General features: G+C 41.6%; 1 protein-coding gene and 1 pseudogene across 1 annotated transcript; one reads left to right on the top strand and one right to left on the bottom strand.

Moving 5' to 3' along the window:
- Positions 1–13,604: 13,604 nt before the first annotated feature.
- On the bottom strand, positions 13,605–13,698 carry LOC132634409 (small nucleolar RNA R71; annotated as a pseudogene).
- Positions 13,699–14,817: 1,119 nt separating this feature from the next.
- Positions 14,818–15,618, top strand: LOC132631138 (uncharacterized). The gene is made up of 2 exons (XM_060346738.1): positions 14,818–14,964; positions 15,103–15,618. Exons 1-2 carry the CDS (start codon positions 14,818–14,820, stop codon positions 15,616–15,618), a joined length of 663 nt encoding a protein of 220 aa, XP_060202721.1.
- The last annotated feature ends 7,265 nt before the right edge of the window (positions 15,619–22,883 follow it).

Raw genomic sequence — 22,883 nt, 5'->3', positions numbered from 1 at the left:
GTTGTAATCTTGAATTTTTTTAAGGAGTTGTCATTTAGATTTTGTAATATCATGGTAGTGTAGCGCATGGGTGAGCTAAAAAAAGTTGTGATTTGAATTTTGTGAGATCACGATAGTGTAGCACATAGATGGATAAAATGGATCATGACTTAAGTTTCGTTACCGAAATCTCTCGGTGGTCCCCACGAGTCAATCAAATGAGAAAAAAAACTCAAGAGGTAAACGTCTTAGTTCTTTAATCATAATAAGACATGTAACATCTGTTTTACTTGAAACATATTGTCCAAACTTCGTCTCACATAGAGACTTTTGGAGATGACCCGGATGGATAATTTTGCCCATTCAACTGATTTTTGTGCAACTTTGGTAATCTTTGTCTATGATGCATGATTGTCCCTCGATGCGCGGTGGAGGTGGGGTTCAGCCCACAGTATTAGTAGTAAGTCCTTCTTCATCCGTGCGCCCTGTAGGGCAGACTCTCCAGACTTCAGCAGGTCATGGTAGGGGTAGAGGCGGAGTATCCAGTTTGAGTGGCCCTCAACCCCGTATTTATGCATTGGCCGGACGACAAGATCTTGAGTCCTCCCCTGACGTTGTTACAGGTATGTTGACAGTATCTTCTTATGATGTTTATGCATTGATTGATCCGAGTTCTACCTTGTCATATATCTCTCCTTATGTTGTTGGTCGTATTGGGGTGAAACTCGAACCAATCAAATCTTTGGAAGTGTCTACTCCGGTTGGTGATCCCGTGATAGCTAGACAAGTGTATAAAAATTGTGTGATTGTGGTGTGTGGTCGACACACCGTAGTTGATTTAATCGAGCTGGAAATGCTAGATTTTGATGTTATTATGGGCATGGATTGGTTGGCTTCTAGTTACGCTAATGTTGATTGTAGGATAAAAAATAGTTCGATTCAAATTCCCGGGAGAGCCGGTCCTAGAATGGAAGGGTAATACAGCATCTCCAAGAGGTAAGCTTATTTCCTATCTCAAGGCAAGGAAGATGATCGCCAAAGGCTATATTTATCATTTAGTTCGAGTTCATGACACCGAAGCAAAGTCGTCGATCCTTCAATCGGTCCCGGTAGTAAATGAATTTCCGAATGTATTTCTAGATGAGCTTCCAGGTCTTCCACCGGAACGGGAGATTGACTTTACTATTGATATATTGTTGGACACTAAACCTATATCTATTCCTCCTTACAGAATGGCTCCTGCAGAATTGAAAGAGCTAAAGGCACAGCTGAAGGATTTTCTCGAGAAGAGATTTATTAGGCCCAGTTCGTCGCCATAGGGAGCACCTGTCCTGTTTGTAAGAAAGAAAGATGGCTCTTTGCGAATGTGCATCGACTATAGACAATTGAACTAGGTGACGATAAAGAACAAATATCCTTTTCGGAGAATCGATGATTTGTTTGACCAATTGCAGGGTGCCAGGTGGTTTTGTAAAATAGATCTGAGATCAGGGTATCACCAAGTGAGAGTTAGAGAAAAAGACATTCTGAAGAAGGCTTTCAGAACCAGATATAGTTATTATGAATTTCGAGTAATGTCATTCGGGTTGACTAATGCTCCGGCTGTGTTCATAAATTTGATGAATAATGTGTTCAGACCCTTCTTAGATATATTTGTGATCATGTTCATCAATGACATTTTGGTGTATTCTCGGTCAGAAGCAGAGCATGCAGAACACTTGCGTACTATCCTTGGGATTCTTTAGGCTCGTGAATTATATGCTAAATTTTAAAAATATGAGTTCTGGTTAAATTCGGTAACTTTTGTGGGCCATATCATCTCAGCGGACGGTATTCAGGTAGATACTCAGAAAATTGAGGCTGCGAAGACTTGGCCGAGGCCTACAACGCCTACAGTGGTCTGTAGTTTTCTGGGTTTAGCAGGTTATTATAGAAAATTTGCAAAGGGATTCTCTTCTATTTCTGCACCATTGAAAAGCTAACTCAGAAGTCAGCAAAATTTCAGTGGACCGATGCTTGTGAATGCAGTTTCCAAGAATTAAAAGATAGATTGACTTCAGCTCCAGTCCTGACACTCCCAGAAGGATCAGAAGGTTATGTTGTTTATTGCGATGCCTTCGGTGTTGGGTTAGGCTGTGTGTTGATGCAACACGATAAGGTTATTGCCTATGACTCCAGGCAGTTGCGGAAACATAAACAAAATTATCCGACTCATGATCTTGAATTAGCTACGGTTATTCATGCGCTGAAGATGTGGAGACATTACTTGTATGGTGTTCATGTTGATATCTATATGGATCACAAGAGTCTCCAGTATATTTTCAAGCAGAAGGAGTTGAATCTGTGGCAGCGGCGGTGGTTAGAGCTATTGAAAGATTATGATGTGGGTATCTTATATCACCCCGGAAAGGCAAATGTGGCGGCCGACGCTCTCAGCCGCAAATCAATGGGTAGTCTATGTGTTGTCCAGCCGGAGAAGAAAGAGTTAGTCTATGAGCTCCACCAGCTAGCTAGCCTAGGAGTTCGCTTAATGGACTCGGGCAATACAGGAGTTACTGTCTATGACCTAGCTATCTCATCTCTAGATATGGATGTGAAAAAGCGCAAATTTGAAGATCCCAAGTTGAGCCATTACGGAGATACACTCCCCCAGAAGGAGAAGTCACCATTTGGAATTTCGGTCGATGGGGTTCTCAGGTATCGAGGTAGATTATGTGTCCCAGATGTTGTGGGATTACGCCATCAAATTTTAGAATAAACTCTTTATTCCTGTTATTCTGTTCATCCAGGAGCGACAAAGATGTACCATGATCTCAAGTCAATATATTAGTGGGATGGAATGAAGAAAGACACAGCCGAGTTCGTAGCTCAATGTCTAAATTGTCAACAAGTGAAAATCGAGCATCAAAAGCCAGGAGGATTATTGCAAGCCATGGAAATTCCAACCTGGAAATGGGAAGTAATCAACATGGATTTCGTTGTAGGCTTACCTCGTTCTCGGCGTAAATGTGACTCCATATGGGTAATTGTCGACAGGCTTATAAAATCAGCTCATTTTCTACCAGTCAGAACCATGTATGCAGCGAAAGATTTTGCAAAGCTGTACCTTAAAGAAATAGTACGACTCCGTGGTGTCCCTATGTCTATTATTACTAATAGAGGAGCACAATTACGGCTAAATTTCAGGAAGGTTTGGGTACTCAAGTGAAGTTTAGCACAACATTTCACCCACAAACTGATTGACAAGCGGAACGCATTATTCAAACTTTGGAAGATATGTTGCGGGCATGCATATTAGACTTCGGAGGTAATTGGGATGATCATTTGCCACTTATTGAATTCGTCTAAATTTCAGTAGGTCTGACTTCTAAGCCAGTTTCGACAAAATATTTTGGGACTTTGGGAAAACTTCCTCAATAAAAGTTGTAGGTTTTCGAAATACCTTTCCAAAGGTAGGTTTCCCAGCTCCAACGGAGCTCGGTGCTAGGAGTTATGTCTGTTTTACTGAAGGGCGCAAAAGCTAGAAATTTGGCCCAATGTACGCCCAGAAAGTACGAGACGTCCTTTTAGGTCGTCCTTCTTCCGTTCCTCACTATTTTTGTTCCCATTTTTTTTTTCATTCTCCCAAACCCTAAGGATGGAATTCTTCTCTCCCTAACTCAAGATACTCTAAGTCAAGACATTCTAAGCCATTCCATGTTAATTTTAACATGTACACATGATTAGTAATCAAGAATTTATTATTCCTAACCTAGGGTTTTGTGATCAAGATTCTAGCTTTTGGAGTTCTTCTTCTTCAAAGTTTAAGTCCTTAATTCAAGTTTTGGAGAAATTAAGATATATAGGGCTTCTATCCACATGTGGGAATGTCTTTATTCCTCCACACACCACGTTCTTCCATGAAAGCATGAAATTGTGCGAAAACTAGGGTTCTAGCTATGTTCATGAAAACCCTAGTTTTTGAAATTCCAAGAAAACTTCAAGAAACTATTCATGTTCTAATATTTCTCATCTAAAACCATTGTAGTGTGATTGTCGAACCTTGGAAATCCGTTTGGTAGCTTTTTAACGGATTTAAGGTATGTCACTTTTGAACATACTCATTCGATCGGTTTTTATGAACTCTTTGGTTGTGGTTTGTATGTCTCTTAAAAATTAAATCCTTTTTTAATATAAAAGTATTTTATATGTCTCTTTTGCAAACTCTCTTGAAAGATTGATTCTTTATAAAAGCATGTTTTGAATGATATGATGAATTGATTTTACACTCTTGAAATCTATTACATGTTTTGATTAATGATTAATGTGCGTGAGGGGACAAGCCCACATTAAACATAGAATGTATAAACCTTATAAGCTGCATGATATGATAATTGTTTGCAAGGCATTCTTTGAAATACACATTCTTTCAGACGGGCATAATGAACTTGAAAAACCATTGTTGACTTGGTTTCATTGAAAACTGGTTTTGTTTTTTGCCTTGCTATTCAGGAGGAAGAGTAGCCACTATGGATCCTATTGTATTAATTGCGTTGCCATTCGGGGGGAAGAGTGGTCACTTCTAGGTTCGTTACCTGGAGTGCATTAATTGCCTTGCTATTCGGGAGGAAGAGTAGCTACCGTGAATCCATATTTCGGTGTATTATGCAGTGTTGTTGATATTGAGTTGGGCCTATGTGGGCGATTGTAAAGCATAATTGAAACTTGGATTTTGATATGGCTTTGTAAACTGTTTAACAAATGATATTAAGAATCACAAAGTGGGAAAAACTATTTTATACTATCTTTTCAGAACTGATTTCTTTATGTATTTATTATATCTTATTTTCGTATTACTTATTGTCCCCGAGACACTCACTGAGTACGAAGTACTCAGGCATGTCATTGTTGTCTTTGATGGTATGTTAGGTAACGGAGAAGAGCAGGTTCTTGACACTTCAGGCGTTTAGGAAGGACTTGCGGTTGCTGCTGAGTTGGTGAGCCCACATGATCATTCGTGGGACACCCTCACTTCATTTGTTTATTATTTTAGCTTTTTTACGGGCTGCGTCCCGATGTGTTAGACATTTATTCTTTATCTTACAAGCTCCATAGTGCACATTTTGTCGTTAGTTGTCGAGTTGTTTAACTCTTGGCATGTGATACATTTTGACTAAGTTTTATGATATTAAAGACTTCTGCTGGTTTTATTCTTACATCATGACTTACTTAAAATTATTTTATAAACTGTTGGAGGTGATTATTGAACCTGGCGGGTTCAAGTATTATTGTGCATCTTTTATATTCTTCCGATGTTGTTTATGACGTCGGATGCCTGTCACGTGTAGGGTGGGTTTTAGGGAGTGACAAACTTGGTATCAGAGCCTAGGTTTAAATACATCCTAGGATTATTGTCGGTGTCTGTGAAGCTGTGTCTAGTGGAGTTTTCCTTGTGCAGCCTGATCACTTGCATGACCGAGAAACTTCCAGGACATTTATAGGTGTTTCCTATTCTTCTTGATTCTAGATTGTGCTGTAGAGCTTGAAACCCTTTTAGGATCGTTCTAATGCGCTCGCTAATTCGTGCCTATTACAGAAATGGCTCTAACACAATCCGAAAATGGTAACCGAGGATGTCCCGTGGGAGCTAATCAAAATCTTGGGGGCGCGAATGTTGGTAACAGAAATAATGTTGGAAATCAAGCACCGCCTACTCCTGATGTTCCTGTTGCGGGTGTGCCTGATATTGGTACGATGCAAACTGCTATTCAAATGTTGACTACATTAGTTGCGGCTCAGCAACAGCGTGGAGGTGTGGAACCTTATGGCGGAGGCAGACTTAAGAAATTCCTAGACTTAAAGTCACCAGTATTCTTCGGGTCACGAGAGGTGGATGACCCCTAACACTTTTTAGATGAGACTTTCAAGGCATTGAGGGCAATGAATGCCCATGGTTCCGAAGCTGTAAGGTTTGCTTCTTATCAGTTGAAGGATGTTGCTCACGCATGGTTTGAGACGTGGGAGTCTGAGAGGGGTGATGCTGCTTTAGCTCCTACGTGGGATGAATTTGAAGAGGCGTTCATGGAAAGGTTTTTTTTTTTCTTATGAGGAGAGATTTGCTATGGCTACGAAATTCGAAAAGATGGAATAGGGTAACAAGTCGGTTCGTGAGTATAGTTTGGAGTTCACCCGTTTGTCAAAGTATGCTTTATATATGATTCCGACCGAAAAGCATAGATTGACTCGTTTTGTGAAAGGCTTGGTACCACATATTAAGTCTGCATGTGTTGCTGCAGCTATGTCTCCTACTTGCACTTTCTCATCTCTGGTTGGGTTTGCTGAACAACAAGAGAGTTGGAAAAATAAGGAGAGGGTGGAGTGAGACCAGAACAAAGAGGCTCGATTAGCGGGTGGTTTCAGTGGTAATAATTATGATGGAGGGCAACGAAAAGGAAATTCTGCACCTCAACAGTTTATTTCTCAGCCTAATGTGGGCATTCTATCTGGTGGACAAGGTCAGAGGAAAAATGATCAAAACGGATATTCGCAAGGTCGTAACCGACAAGCCTCTAGGTGGGAGGATCGTATTTGTCACTATTGTGGGATTAAGGGTCATATTAAGAAAGATTGTGGGAAGTGGCTTCGTGAAATGGCTAACACTTCTAGCCAGAGGAATAATCCTTATGATGGTAATGCTAAAAACACCCCTAGTGATCATGGGACTGGGGCTGGTAAAATGGTTGCTAACACCGCTAACGGGGAACAAGCTCGACTTTATGGTTTGACTCGTAGGGAGGTGGCAGAAAATCCTGATGCCGTGGTCACAGGTATTCTAATTATATGTTCTTTTGAAGCGTATTCGCTGATCAATTCGAGTTCTACTCTTTCTTATATAACTCAGTATCTTGCCCTCGATTTTGGTGTGGAATTCAAGCGATTGTTAGAACCTTATACTATGAATACCCCTACTAGTATTATCGTTATTGCTTCTAGAATCTATACAGATTGTGTAGCCGTAGTTAAGGGCCCTGAGACTACTTCTGAATTGTTGGAAATAGGAATGGTAAACTTCGAAATGATTATGCGGATAGACTGGCTTTCACTGTGTCATGCAACCCTAGGTTGCCGATTAAAAATAGTTAGGCTTGTATTTCTAGATGAACCCTTTATGAATGGAAAAGTAATACCGTTAAGCCTCGAGGTAGACTACAAGTGTAAATCCCTTATTCCATGCTTAGGCTTGTCTGGCGTAGTTGTGGGAGTCTCGGTGAGGGATATATGGTTATTGTTATAGTATTATATGAGTTTTGTTTGAGATAGCTTGCAATACAAAGGAACACTAGCTAGAATTTTGAAGACTTGACGTTTAGTGAAAATCTTAGGCTATGACTTTCATTCAGGGACGAATGATCCTAAGGGGGGGGGGATAATATAACACCCCGTAAATTCGGGTTAGGTGTGAAAGTGTAAAACTAGTAATAAGATGATGTTTTAGCTCTAATAATCCATTCGGGATGAATTTGGGTGATAAGCAGTCGTTCTGAAGTCAACCCAAATAGTGAAGTTCGTGAGAGTTCTCACACTCGTCTGAATTTTAGTAGGTCTGACTTCTAAACCAGTTTTGTGAAAATATGTTGGGCATTTGGGAAAACTTCCTCAATAAAAGTTGTATTTCTTCGAAATATCTTTCTAATGGTAGGTTACCCAGCTCCAACAGAGCTCTGTTCTAGGAGTTATGTCCATTTTACTGAAGGGCGCAAAAGCTGGAAATTTCGCCCAATGTACGCCCAGAAAGTACGTGACGTCCTTCAAAGTACGGGACATCCTTTTAGGGCGTCCTTCTTCCATTTCTCACTGTTTTTGGCAGCCAAAGTACGGGACGTACTTTGTGGCCATACTTTCACCGTTTTTGGCAGAAAATTTGGTTTAAAATGGATATGGTCTTATTTTGTTCCCATTTTTTTTTTATCATTCTCCTAAACCCTAAGGACGCAATACTTCTCTCCCAAACTCAAGATACTCTAAGGCTTTTCTAAGCCATTCCAAGTTAATTTTCATATGTACCGATGATTAGTAATCAAGAATTCATTATTCCTAACCTAGGGTTTTCTGATCAAAGATTTTGGCTTTTGGAGTTCATTTTCAACAAAGTTCAAGTCTTTAATTCAAGTTTTGGAGTAATTAAGGAATGTAGGACTTCTATCTACGTGTGGGAATGTCTCCATTCCTCCACACGCCATGTTCTTCCGTGAAAGCATGAGATTATGCGAAAACTAGGGTTTTAGCTATGTTAATGAAAACCCTAGTTTTCGAAATTCCAAGAAAACTTCAAGAAACTATTCATGTTCTAATCTTTCTCATCTAAAACCATTGTAGTGTGATTGTCGAACCTTGAAAATCCATTTGGTAGCTTTTTAACAGATTTAAGGCATGTCACTTTTGAACATACTCTTTCGATCAGTTTTTATGAACTCTTTGGTTGTGGTTTGTATGTCTCTTAAAAATAAAATCCTTTTTGAATATAAAGGTAATTTATATGTCTCTTTTGCAAACTCTCTTGAAAGATTGATTCTTTATAAAAGCATGTTTTGAATGATATGATGAATTGGTTTTACACTCTTGAAATCTATCACATGTTTTGATTAATGATTAATGTGCGTGAGGGGACAAGCCCACATTAAACATAGAATGTATAAACCTTATAAGTTGCATGATATGATAATTGTTTGCAAGGCATTCTTTGAAATACACATTTGATATGATAATTGTTTGCAAGGCATTCTTTGAAATACACATTCTTTCAGACGGGCATAATGAACTTGAAAAACCATTGTTGACTTGGTTTCATTGAAAACTGGTTTTGTGTTTTGCCTTGCTATTCAGGAGGAAGAGTAGCCACTATGGATCCTAGTGTATTAATTGTGTTGCCATTCGGGGGGGAAAAGTGGTCACTTCTAGGTTCGCTACCTGGAGTGTATTAATTGCCTTGCTATTCGGGAGGAAGAGTAGCTACCGTGAATCCATATTTCGGTATACTACGCAGTGTTGTTGATATTGAGTTGGGCCTATGTGGGCGATTGTGATATCCATCTTTGTTATGGAACTGATATTTATGTCTGACTGATTTAAAGCATAATTGAAACTTGGATTTTGATATGGCTTTGTAAACTGTTTAACAAATGATATTAAGAATCACAAAGTGGGAAAAACTGTTTTATACTATCTTTTCAGAACTGATTTCTTTATGTATTTATTATATCTTATTTTCGTATTACTTATTGTCCCCGAGGCACTCACTGAGTACGAAGTACTCATGCATGTCATTGTTGTCTTTGATGATATGTTAGGTAACGGAGAAGAGCAGGTTCTTGACACTTCAGGCGTTTAGGAAGGACTTGCGGTTGCTGCTGAGTTGGTGAGCCCACATGATCATTAGTGGGACACCCTCATTTCATTTGTTTATTATTTTAGCTTTTTTCTGGGTTGTGTCCTGATGTGTTAGACATTCATTCTTTATCTTACAAGCTCTATAGTGCACATTTTGTGGTAGTTGTCGAGTTGTTTAACTCTTGGCATGTGATACGTTTCAACTAAGTTTTATGATAATAAAGAATTCCGTTGGATTTATTCTTACATCGTGACTTATTTAAAATTATTTTATAAACTGTTGGAGGTGATTATCGAACCTGGCGGGTTCAAGTATTATTGTGCAGCTTTTAGGTTCTTCCGCTGTTGTTCATGAGGTCGGATACCGTTCATGTCTAGGGTGGGTTTTGGGGAGTGACACATGATCTCCTCTATCGTTCCATGACTCTCTTACATTTTGAAATTTCAAGCCTATGATTACTAAGAGCTTCTCATGAGATAGGGCTAAGAGATGTGTTATGAATATGATAATGATAATGATGAATCTATGTCCAGAGATTTTAAAGCTCATGATATGATGGTATTATGATGTTCATGATTTTTACATGATTCCTTGATGTTATTCATTGTTGGTAGTCTCTCCTTATAAGCTAGTTCCTTCTAGGTGAGACATGACGATTATGATTATTCCATAATATAATCGGAGGTTATCGGCCTTACGTCACTCTGATAGAGTTACAGCCATTACTTGAGCTCTTATACATGCTTCAGGTTAAGTAAATGATGATGATTACACCGTGCCTAGATGGCTGAGCAGCACCGCTAAGGCGGGCGGCTTATAGATTATGATTATTACACAGTGCCTAGATGGCCGGTGAGCACCGCTAAGGCGGGCGGCTTATTACACCATGTCTATATGGAATGGGCAGACACCACCAGTGGGCGGCGTGAGATGATTAACCCGGACGCGAGCTAATGAAACTATTTGATTCAAACAATTTATGTACGTATGTGTGATGTGTTTTAAAGGTAAAAGTGAGCATTCGTGATTCCGCCTCAAGAGGCTGGCAGTTGTAGTTATACTTTTTTTCTTATGTTTTCTATATTTACTTATCATGTTATCATATATGATTTACATACTCAGTACATTGTTCGAATTGACGTTCTTTTTTTCATGGACGCTATGTTCATGCCCACAGGTAAACAGGGAGACGGTGCGGATCCTTAGGAGTCATATCAGCATACACAGGAGCAATCCACTACTCCGGAGTTGCCGCTATCGGTATAATCGTTTGTGTACAAATTTGGGCATGGCGGGGTCCTGTCCCGTCTTTATGGTTCAGCTCTCTAGTAGAGGCTCGTAGATACATATGTGTGGGTAATTGATGTTATTTGCCCTCTCAGTGTATATTTTGTATATCATTTTGTAGCCTCAAGGGCTTACGTATATACGCATATTTCGGAAGATGAGTAATGATCATTTAATAGTAAGTTTACTTTGAGAGCTGTGTTTGGTTAAATTGAGTATGATGGCTAGCATGATAAGCGGTGCTCGGTGGTTAGCTCGGGGCACCCGTCCTGGCCCCGTAGTCGGGTCGTGACAAAAGTGGTATCAGAGCAGTTCCGTCCTAGGGTATGTCTACGAGCCGTGTCCAGTATAGTTTTGTTTACGGGTGTGAAACGCGCCACTTATAAACAAGAGGTTGCGGGGCATTTAGGAATAATGACCATGTTTCTTCTTTAATAGATCGTGCGACAGAGCTATAATATAAGATCTCTCCCCTTTCTAATTGTGCGTTATGATTTCAGCGATGCTGGTAAAGAGGAAGGCAACCGCTACGCAAAAGGGAAAGGCTATGACAGAAAGGCAGATTGAAATGGAGCCATCAATGAATATAGAAGAATGTGAATCCCATAATGAGGCTCTATCACATACTTCTCACACTCCGCTTATTCTAGAAGAGGGAGAAGGGGTCTCTGCTGCAGCTCCTATATCTCCAGTCCCTCCACCGGGTGCTTTGGGTCAACAGATGACCGAGGCCATTCAGTTATTGACTCAGTTGGTTGCCGCTCAGGCTCATCGACAGAGTACGGGCCCAAGTGATAGAGCGGTTAGTATAAGAGCCCGAGATTTGATGAGCTTGAATCCTCCGGCATTTTTCGGGTCAAAGCCGGATGAAAACTCGCAATGCTTTATAGATAAGATGTTGAGAATGGTGAGGATCATCCATGCTTCAGATACTGAGTCCGTAGAGTTGGCATCCTATAGGCTCCGTGATGGGGCGGTTCTTTGGTACAATAATTGGATTTCTTGAAGAGGGGAAAATGCATCTCTTCCGGTTTGGCAAGAGTTGTGAATGCTTTCTTTCGTCATTATTTGCCACCCGAGGTTCGTCGGGCCAGAGCTGATCAATTCTTGAATCTAAAACAAGGGAATATGAGTGCTTGAGAGTACAACTTTCACTTTAATTCATTGGCTAGATATACTCCGACTATGGTAGCCGATATGGGAGACAGAGTGCATCAATTTGTAAGTGGCTTAGGGCCACATTTGTTCAAAGATTGTTTGACAGCCTCACTTCAGGAAGGGGCGGACATTTCCCGCATACAGGCCCATGCCCAGAATTTAGAAGAGCAGCAGCGACTGCACCAAGATGAGCGTAATGTTGACAGAGGGCAGAGTAAGAGGGTTAGATCTGTTAGTGCTAGTAGCGAGTATAGAGGGGGTCAGAGGCAGTCATATTCTAGATATTCAGGCCAGTCGGCTATTAGTGCACCCCCTCAGTTTGCGGGTAGGATATTTGAACGCCCAATTTATTCAGGACAGGGTCAGAACTCGAGCGTTTTGAGTTCCCAGTTTGGAGGAGATCCTAGTTATCGGAGACTACCGGTCCCACGGTGTAGCCAGTGCAGAAGTTAACTTTCGGGTCCGTGTCGCCAAGGCTCAGATGTTTGTTATGCTTGCGGACAGACTAGGCATATGATGCATGATTGTCCCTCGATGCACGATGGAGGGGGGTTCAGCCCACAGGATCAGTAGCCAGGTCTTCTTCGTCCGTGCGCCCTGTAGGGCAGACTCCCCAGACTTCAGCAGATCGTGGTAGGGGTAGAGGGGGAGTATCTAGTTTGAGTGGCCCTCAACCCCGTATTTATGCATTGGCCGGACGACAGGATGTTGAGTCCTCTCTTGACGTTGTTACAGGTATATTGACAGTATCTTCTTATGATGTTTATGCACTAGTTGATTCGGGCTCTACCTTGTCATATATCACTCCTTATGTTGCTGGTCGTATTGGGGTGAAACCCGAACAAATCAAATCTTTTAAAGTGTCTACTCCAGTTGGTGACCCCATTATAGCTAGACAAGTGTATAAAAATTGTATGATTGTGGTGTGTGGTCGACATACCGTAGTTGATTTAATCGAGTTGGAAATGCTAGATTTTGATGTTATTATGGGCATGGTTTGGTTGGATTTTTGTTACGCTAATGTTGATTGTAGGATTTTTGTTACGCTAATGTTACGCTAATGTTGAAAGTATTGGTCATAAGTCTCTGTAGTTCGACATCCGATTTTATATAATCACTAGATTACTTGTACGATCACGTACACTTGCGTATGCATTTGGACGCAACAAGTTTTTGGCGTCGTTGTCGGGGACCTAGAAATCAATTATTTTTGCCATAATAAATTGTATTGCTTTATTTATCCAAGTATTAACATCTTGATCTTAGTTGCTACTTGATTGCAGGTACTTTACTCGAATGCGAAGGACTGCGAGTCAAAACAATCTTGAGGAATTCGATCCTGAGACTGAACGTACTTTCAATCGGCACAGGAGAAATTTGAATTTATTGCAGAACCCGCAGGCTGTAGCAGAGTTACCTGTGGTCATGGCTGATGATCAACCAGCGAAAGTGAGAGAGGTTGCAGTGCCTCGTGTGGCGGATGTCACTTCAAGCATTGTCAAGCCCACCATCGAAGGGCACTTTGAGCTGAAGCATCCTATGATTCAACTACTTCACTCTAGTGGGCAATTCACAGGAATGTCACGCGAGGATCCTCAGCGTCACATCCATACTTTTCTGCAGATTGTCGATACCTTTGCTACTGGAAGGGTCACTAAAGAATATGTGCGGCTGACACTGTTCCCCTTCTCCCTATTGGGGAATGCAAGTAACTGGTTATTAGCAGAGCCCGCCAATTCTATCACTATGTGGGATGACTTGGCGACGAAATTCTTGACAAGGTTCTTTCCACCAGTAAAGACAGCTCGCCTCCGAAGGGAGATCACGTCATTCAGGCAGAAAAATGGAGAAAATCTATGTCAAGCGTGGGAGAGGTTTAAGGGTCTTCTCAGAGATTGTCCTCACCACCATCAGACGAATGAAGTTCTGGCACATACATTTATTGAGAGTCTGGATGCCCAACATAAGTCATCACTAGACACTACTGGAAGAGGGCAGACTCTTGATCTAAGTTATGAAGAACTATTCACACTATTGAACAGATTTACTCAAAGCACTCCAGACTGGCAGGATGATGCAGCTAGCAGTTCAGTTAGGAAGGCACCGAGTATTTTTAAAGTAGATAATTTTACAACACCATCAGCACAACTTGATTTCATGCCCACTGAAATCAAGAAGTTAACCGCCGCGCAGGCTCAACCACAGGTGCATGCAGTGCAACAAGCCATCGTTTTTTGTGAAGTCTGTGGAGAAGGTCACGACAGTGTTTCTAATACAAAAGTTCCTATAAAAATGGGAAATGCCCTACCTTTGAGTGCGGTTTGAACTATTGATTTACGTAATTGGAAATAACCAATTCTTCAGATCCCTTTTAGTAATAAAGAAATGTTTGAGGCCTTTTATCTCGTCCAAGGCCTCAAACCTGATATTTGAGAGGAGATGTCTTTGGGAGCAGGTAAAGAAAGTGTCTAAACGCATCTAGGGACTATGGTTGGTCACCGGAGACTTCAATTGGTCCTTTCTCTCTCCTCTTTGGTGATGAATGCCCTGCAAATCTTGCATCCTTATACTTTGTGGGTAATGCAAGCAAGGGGAAAGGACACAACAATCAATACGGAAATTCCTACAACCCAAATTGGAGGAATCACCCGAATTTCAGGTGGAGTGACAACCCAAGAAATCAAAAACAGAACTATCAACCAGCACCTGCTCCTCAAGCATCCACGAACAGTATGGAAGAGATGATGAAAAAGATGATGGGTGATATGCAGAACATGATGATAGACCAGCAGAAGTTGATAGCAGATAATCAGAATCGCAATTTGGCTGTGCGAAATTTAGAGAGGCAGATGGGACAGATAGCTGGTGCATAAAATACTAGACCACATGGAGGACTGCCAAGTGATACGGATGTGAATAACAAGCCTTGTAATGATGTGACTCTTCGAAATGGGAGAGAATTAGAGGAAGTGGCTCCGAAAAAAACCAATCGAGTAGAAGCTGAAAAAGAGAAGATTACCGAGGAGATGATTGAAGAAGAGAGGGTAGTCAAGACACCAGTGGCAAAGCAGCCACAACCCGTGGTTGCAAAGCCACCACCTCTATTCCCTCAAAGTCTGTCAAGACAGAAAGAAGAGGCTACTTACAAGAAGTTTCTTGATTTGCTTAAGCAGGTATACGTGAATGTCCTATTGGTTGATATGCTGCAGGGTATTCCAAAGTACGCAAAGTACATCAAAGATATTGTTGCAAACAAGAGCCGATTCACATAGTATGCCACTGTTGCACTTACTGAGGAGTGCACTTCGCAGATTCAAAACAGGTTACCAACTAAATTGAAAGATCCCAGAAGTTTCACGATTGAGATTTCTATTGGGAAGCAGGTTGTTGCTCGAGCACTATGTGATCTTGGTGCAAGTATAAATTTGATGCCTTCATCTATCTTCAGGAAGCTAGGTTTGGGAGTACCAAGACCAACCACTATAATTCTTCAGCTGGCTGACAGATCGTTAGCAAGACCCGAAGGCATTATTGAAGATGTATTAGTGCAAGTGGGGTCGTTGATAATTCCTACAGACTTCGTGATTTTGGACTTCGAGCCAGACCAGGACATCCCGTTTATTTTGGGGCGTCCATTCTTGACCACAGGGAGAGCACTTATTGATGTAGCTGTTGGGCAGCTCACCATGAGAGTGCATGATAAAGTTGAAGTCTTCAATGTATACCAAGCTCTGAAAATGCATGCAATCTATGAGGAGTTGTCCGCCATTACTGTTCTAAATGATGATACACGAAGGCCACTCATCACTTCTCATGATCCATTATAAAGAGCCTTGGTGGGTGATTATACTTTTGGTGACTTGGCGGCGTTTGAGATGGTGCAGATTCTGGATATGGCGAGTATTTATATTCGTGCAGGCGAGTTTGAGCCTTTAGACAGAAAAATGGGAGTAACTCCAAAGTTATCAATTAAAGAGCCTTCGAAGTTAGAATTGAAGCCCTTGCCCGCCCATCTAAAATATGCATTCTTAGGCGAGGGTGATACCTTGCCAGTGATATTGGCAGCAGAGTTAACCACCGAAGAGGTTAATATTTGTCTGGAAGTATTGAAGTCTCACAAAAGGGCATTAGGGTGGCAGATATTTGATATTCAGGGGATTAGCCCCCGCGCTATGTATGCATAAGATACTCATGGAGGATGATCATAAGCCTAGCGCACAACATCAACGGAGTCTGAATCCTGCGATGAAGGAGGTTTTCAATAAAGAGGTAATCAAGTGGTTAGATTCTGGCATTATTTTTCCCATTTCGGATAGCAGGTGGGTGAGCCCGGTGCAATGTGTCCCGAAGAAAGGAGGGATGACAGTTGTGACAAATGACAAAAATGAGCTCATTCCTACTAGAACAATCACTGGATGGAGAATTTGCATGGATTATCGCAAATTGAACGAGGCAACCAGAAAGAATCACTATCCCATCCTCTTCATTGATCAAATGCTAGATAGGTTAGCCGAGCAAGAGTTTTATTGTTTTCTAGATGGCTTTTCTGGCTACAATCAGATAGCTATTGCTCCGGAGGATCAGGAGAAGACCACATTACATGCCCATATGGTACATATGCTTTCAAACGCATGTCATTTGGGTTGTGTAACGCACCCGCAACTTTCTAAAGGTGTATGATGGCTATCTTTTCAGAGATGGTTAAGGACTTCGTAAAAGTGTTCATGGATGATTTTTTGGTATTCGGGAACTCTTTTGAGGTTTGCTTGAAGAATCTAGACCGAGTACTTGCAAGATGTGAAGAGACTAACCTGGTCTTAAATTGGGAAAAATGTCACTTTATGGTCCGAGAAGGCATCGTCCTTGGGCACAAAATTTCAAAGAGAGGGCAGGAGGTTGATCGTGCTAAAGTGGAAGTCATTGAGAAGTTGCCACCCCCCGTATCAGTCAAGGGTGTGCTCAGTTTCCTCGGGCATGCAGGATTTACAGACGCTTCATAAAGGATTTCTCGAAGATCTCGAGTCCGATGTGCAGGTTACTTGAAAAAGAGGTGAAATTCCTATTTGATGATGCTTGTATTAAGGCCTTTGAAGGTCTAAAGAGTAACTGCACCAATAATCATTGCACCTGACTGGAACTTTCCATTCGAGTTGATGTGTGATGCAAATGACAATGTTGTGGGGGTTGTGTTGGGACAGCGACGACAGAAAGTTTTTCATTCTATCTACTATGCTAGCAAGATGTTAGATGCTGCCCAAATGAATTACACTGTAACAGAGAAGGAGCTGCTAGCTTTGGTTTATGCGTTTTATAAGTTTCGGTCCTATCTTGTTGAGACGCATGTTATTGTCTATATAGACCACGCAGCCATTCGCTACTTGTTCAGCAAGAAGGACGTTAAACCCAGGATGATTCAGTGGATTCTCTTTTTGTAGGAATTTGATATTGAGATTAAGGATCGTAAGGGAGCTGAGAACCAAGTCGCAGACCACTTGTCTAGATTGGACAACCATAATCATTTTATGGAGGATGTCCAAATTCGAGAGTCGTTCCCTAATGAGCAGCTATTTGTCATTCCTGCTGCCAAAGTCCCATGGTATGCTGATATTGTGAACTTGATAGTAAGTGGGGTGTACCCCCTAGAAGCCACCTCACAGCAGAGAAAGAAGTTGTATCATGACTCCCGGTTTTACATATGGGATGAGCCGTATTTATTCAAGCAAGGGACCGATCAGTTATGCGGAGATGCATTCCATAGACCGAGGTGAGTCAAGTGTTGGAGAGTTGTCATTCTTCCTCATACGGGGGGCACTTTCAGGGTGATCGTACGGCGGCTAAGGTATTACAATCTGGCTTCTATTGGCCCCCTCTTTTCAAAGATGCTCATGCATTTGCTAGAAGTTGCGACAGATGTCAACGAACGGGAAACATCTCGAAAAGGCACGAGATGCCTTTGACAAACATATTGGAAGTAGAGATATTTGACGTCTGGGGCATCAATTTCATGGGTCCCTTCCGACCATCCTTCGGTAACAAGTACATTCTACTTGTTGTCGACTATGTTTCAAAATGGGTAGAGGCAGTCCCTCTTCCAACCAATGATACGAAGGTGGTGGTGAATTTTGTGCGAAAGAACATATCGCAAGGTTTGGAACCCACGAGCGATGATTAGTGACGGTGGTGCTCACTTCTAAAACAGTTTGTTGAAGAACCTTCTAGCAAAGTATAGGGTGAAGCATAAAGTCTCTACAACTTACTACCCAAAGACAAGCGGACAAGTAGAGGTCTCGAATAGAGAAGTGAAGCAAATCTTAGAGAAAACTGTGAATGCTCAGAGGAAGGACTGATCAATGAAGTTGGATGACACCTTGTGGGCGTATCGCACAGCATATAAAACTCCCATCGGAGCGTCTCTTACAGGTTAGTTTATGGGAAAGCGTGCCATCTGCCGGTTGAATTAGAACATAAAGCATATTGGGCAATCAAAAAGCTCAATCTTGATATGAATCTGGCGGGAGAGAAGAGGTTGCTCCAATTACACGAGCTTGATGAATTCAGACTGGGGGCGTATGAGAATGCAAAGTTATACAAAGAGAAGACTAAGAGATGGAAAGACAAGCATATCCAACATCGTGAGTTCGTGCCAGAGCAGCAGGTACTACACTTTAACTCGAGGCTGAGGTTGTTTCCGGAAAAGCTTAAGTCCCGTTGGTCTGGACCATTTGTAGTGACTAGAATCACACCCCATGGTGCAGTTGAGATACAAACCATGGATGGGGTGCGCAAGTTCTTGGTGAATGGGCAGAGTCTCAAGCGATATTTGGGTGGTAACTTTAACAAGGAGAAGAAGGAAGTGCTCCTTAATGATGAGTAGAAAAGGATCTGCATCGTGTCGCGATGTTAACTCAAGCGCTTCTCAGGAGGCAACCCGAGTTTGTAATGTAACAATTCAAAATAAAAGAATAGTACAAAAAGTGTCGTGCCACGACCTTAACTAAGGCGCTGGTTGGGAGAAACCCAACTTTTGTAGCATATATGTCATGTTTGTTCATGTTGCAGGGCGAACGAAGGCACGGGAACTCAAAACGAATGCAAAACAGTAAGAATCGAGATCCAGGTTTGTGTGTGTTCCCCCTATGCGTCGCATGGGCATCGCACAACAGGTAAGCAAGCCAAAAATTTGGCAAAGTAAAAAATTCAGAAAGGGGTGTTATGTGCGCTAGTCATGCGTTTCATGGTCTGCACTCAGAGCCAAAAAATTGGCTAAGTAAAAGATTCAGAAATGGGTGTTTTGTGCGCTGGTCATGCGTCGCATGGCCAGCGCATGATTGGTACTCAGAGCAAAAATTTTCTAAGCATAAAGTTCAAAAGGGAGGGGAGGTGTTGTGCGCTAGTCATGCGACGCATGGCCAACGCATAGGTCGACCCGATTCAAATTCTTTTAAAAGAATAAAACACGGATGACCCCCCAATAACCCCCACTTCTCACAAACTTTCACCCTCTCTCTACAAAACACTCTCACTCGAACCCAAATTCTAAAACCCCTCTCCCAATCCCTTTCAACTCTAAGGAAGGTGGTGTAAATCATCTCACATCACAACACAAGGTAAGATTTCGTGTGCCTTCACTAATGAAATCCCATTCCCTTTTTCCCCTTTGTGTTGATGTGGGAGATTGTTAAACTAAGGTTTATAGGGTTGGGTGAATTTGGGTGGAGGTTTGATATTGTTGTGTTTGCAATGGGTGTTGGATGCTAGAACAATGATTCCCAAACATAAGGGATGGTTTTTAACCCTACATTGTTGCAAAACTTCAAGGGATAGTTCGATGCCCACAAGTTGTTTGATAAAACTCCTCAATCAAGTTTCTTGTGATTTTTGTGAAGTCTTGAGTAGCAAATAAACTTGAAACAACATCAAAAATCATAGGGAATTTCCGTGAACACCCACAGGTCGAAAAGGCACTAAAAGCGAAGGGTGAACCACCACCCTAGGTCCTCAAACATGATTTTTCTTGTTTTGTAAGATAGTGTTTTTTTGTTTTTTTTCTTTGGTTTCATTAATTTTGCTCGCTTTAGTCTCAAGATTAATTAACTTCTTTGTTTCATATTTTTTGCACCATAGTTTATAGTAAGTGTGGGGTGATCCCACACTTGGGCTTAACTTGCGGACGATAAGGTGAAGTGTTAGTGTACAATATGTGTGGGGTCGTGAAGGGCTAAATTTGCTAACGACATTGGATGGTTGTATTTTGAATATCTACAGGTAAAATGGTGACCAAAGGAAAAGGCAAGGTTGATGAGGTGGGCTCCTCACAAGGATCAAAGAGACCCAGAGGGGGCAAGGCCATTGCCACCAAGAAAGGGGCAACAACCCGCAATAGCAAGCAACCGGTAGTCCCCGTTCCTCGGGCGTCTCCTCTGAGGCCTCGTCCCTATCTTATAATGTTTGGGGATGCGGAAAAATGGTACAAAGAGTTCCCTTTGAAGGATGGGTACATTCATGAAAGGCCCGTTAACAAAGTGGCCTTGAAGAAAAAATTTCGAGGGATCTACAATCAAATAATGATAATGGGCTGGCAGGGTGTCTTTGAGAATTCGGGGCCCGTGAACATTGACATGGTGTTGGAGATGTATGCAAATCTAGAGTTGGCCAGAACAGAGAACAGTGAGATGCAGCCATCGGTCAAAGTAAGGGGTGAGTATGTGCCGCTAACAGCCTCCACCTTGTGTGCACATTTAGGGGTCCCTGAATTCCCCATTGGACCATTGCTGGAATTCATTAAAAGGCTTGACTACAAGGCCATTCGGGAGACTTTATGTGGGAAAGATTCCAAGGCCAAGTGGGCCAGATATAGAGAGAACCCCAGGTTGCACAAGACAATGCTGATGGGTGATTTTCTGAAGGAGGCCCGAGTGTGGCTCAGGTTACTCAACTACCGTATCATGCCACTTGACCATTTCACGACTGTGCTAAAGGAGAGAGTAGCCATTGTATACTTCTTCTTGATGGGGCAACCTGTCAACATTGGCTATTGGATGCTAAGGGAAATGCAGCACATTAGAGAAGGCAAGTCCCTCAGGCTGAGTTTGGGAATACCCTCACTGCCTACTTAAGGAAGTTGGCACCTCACTTGGAGAGTCCGCATAACAGAGTGCTTGAGTGCCCGGATAATATGATCGACATCTCTAATGTCAAGTCCCCCGAACAGTGCACTATGCTCAATTTGACTCCAACCCAAGAAAGATCGGCTCAGTCTACTGTGTTGGCACAAATCTACAAGATTGTGATGATTGCTAGTGAGCAATTTGAATTAAACCTCTTTAGTGTGTTTGCGGAGTGCCCTCACACTACTTACTCACGAGTTCTCGTTGGGGAAAAGGGCAGGCTGCCAGCTGATGAGGATTTTTACTCCGCTGACCTCATAACAGCCGAGATGGAGGACGGTAGTAAAGACGAATCTCAAGCACAGGATGCTAACGATGAGGAAGAAGAAGATGTCGAGCCTTCTGATGGCGAGGCTAAGTCTGATGAGGATGACGACTAGGCCCTAAAGGGCCACAGGGAGTATTTCTTGCCTTTGGTTTTTAAATTTTTTTCATCTATATGCTTCGAGGGCAAAGCATGATTTAAGTGTGGGGTAGAAAATACGTCCCTTGTAACAACATTTTTTATAGTTTTTCCATCCTATACAAAGACCAATTTATCATTGCATCAAGCCCAACTCTTCTAGACCTTCCATGATAATACATGCAACACTAATATCTCTCTTAGAAGAATTAGCTAAGTTTCTCACTGCTACAACCCTTTTTAATGCAACAATATCAACCTATCGTATGTCCAACCAAACTCCTTCTCCGAAAACCTAATCATGCTTTCTCCCGTCAATTTTACGTCATATATAGGTTTCACTAATCAAAGTCTAACTCAAGTAAACTGTAACCTACCTCGATGCCGAGCAGCTACCACGAACGTGCGTGCAACCTTCTCCTACCGGGTTGCTGAACTGAAGCTTGATCCAGAACCCTAGGAATTTACGAATATGAGTACAAGAGTTACACAACAATCATACATGCATCACGTATTTCTCTTTTACTAACTTTGAGGGAAAAGTTTTATCTATGAGAAGTATTTCTTTTATGAATTGTAATCAGGAATGATGTTTGGAGGCTTACCTTGGTGATGTTTTTGGGGTGCCCTATCCAAGAACCCTCACAGAAATCGTCTTAGATTAAGGTTTTCGAGAAAAGTGGGACAAAATCCTGAAATAAGACATTTATAGGGATCTGGCCCACACTCCTTCACTACAGCGGTGGGCTTCCCGCTGCAACGGACCTGCTGCTGCAGTAACTGGGCTACCGCGGTGAAGGGTCTTGACCCTGGGCCCACAGTTTTGACTTCTACAAATTTGACTCCCATTTTAATTTTACGCGAGACATTTTAATTAACCTAGCCTTTTATAATACGAAGCTTGACTTTTGTACGGGGTTTGAGGAGGATTTCAATAACGACTAAACGAGTCATTACAGTTACAGAAGAGGAAGTGAAGATGCCTTAGCCTACATGATGATCTATCTATATGAAAAACCAAAACAAGGCTTTTCCACCCTAACATATATATGATGTGACATGAGGTTTCCCCCAACGTTAGCATAGTTAGTGGCTCTCTGATCTAGAACAATGGATGTGACTAGAGTTGGTAGGAGTGGGTTACAGCTGTGAGGATCCTCTGACCACCCCGAGCACCCAATCTCATATACGAACCCGAGCCGATTTTCTACCCAATACACATTCAAAATAATCATTTTACTTTATTGTCATGCAATGCTTTATGTGTATAAGCTTGATGTGTGTTAGCGTCCTTATAAATTCAACTTTTCTCATGATCGTTACTTTAAAGGGCAATGAATATACTGATAAGTTTAAGGCCAACTAAACAAAGAATTTCAGAATTAAGATTAGTAAAATTTTAAGTAAGATGAAAGAATCGTATCTCGAAAGAATAAGTAAATTAGTTGTATTGTCAATCGAAAAAAGAAATATTACAAGAAATTGATAATAAAAGAAAATAAGGGATAATCTCAAGGACCGG

Source organism: Lycium barbarum, chromosome 3 (assembly GCF_019175385.1).
Source record: "Lycium barbarum isolate Lr01 chromosome 3, ASM1917538v2, whole genome shotgun sequence".
Taxonomy (NCBI): domain Eukaryota; kingdom Viridiplantae; phylum Streptophyta; class Magnoliopsida; order Solanales; family Solanaceae; genus Lycium; species Lycium barbarum.
This window is presented reverse-complemented; position numbering and strand designations above follow the sequence as displayed.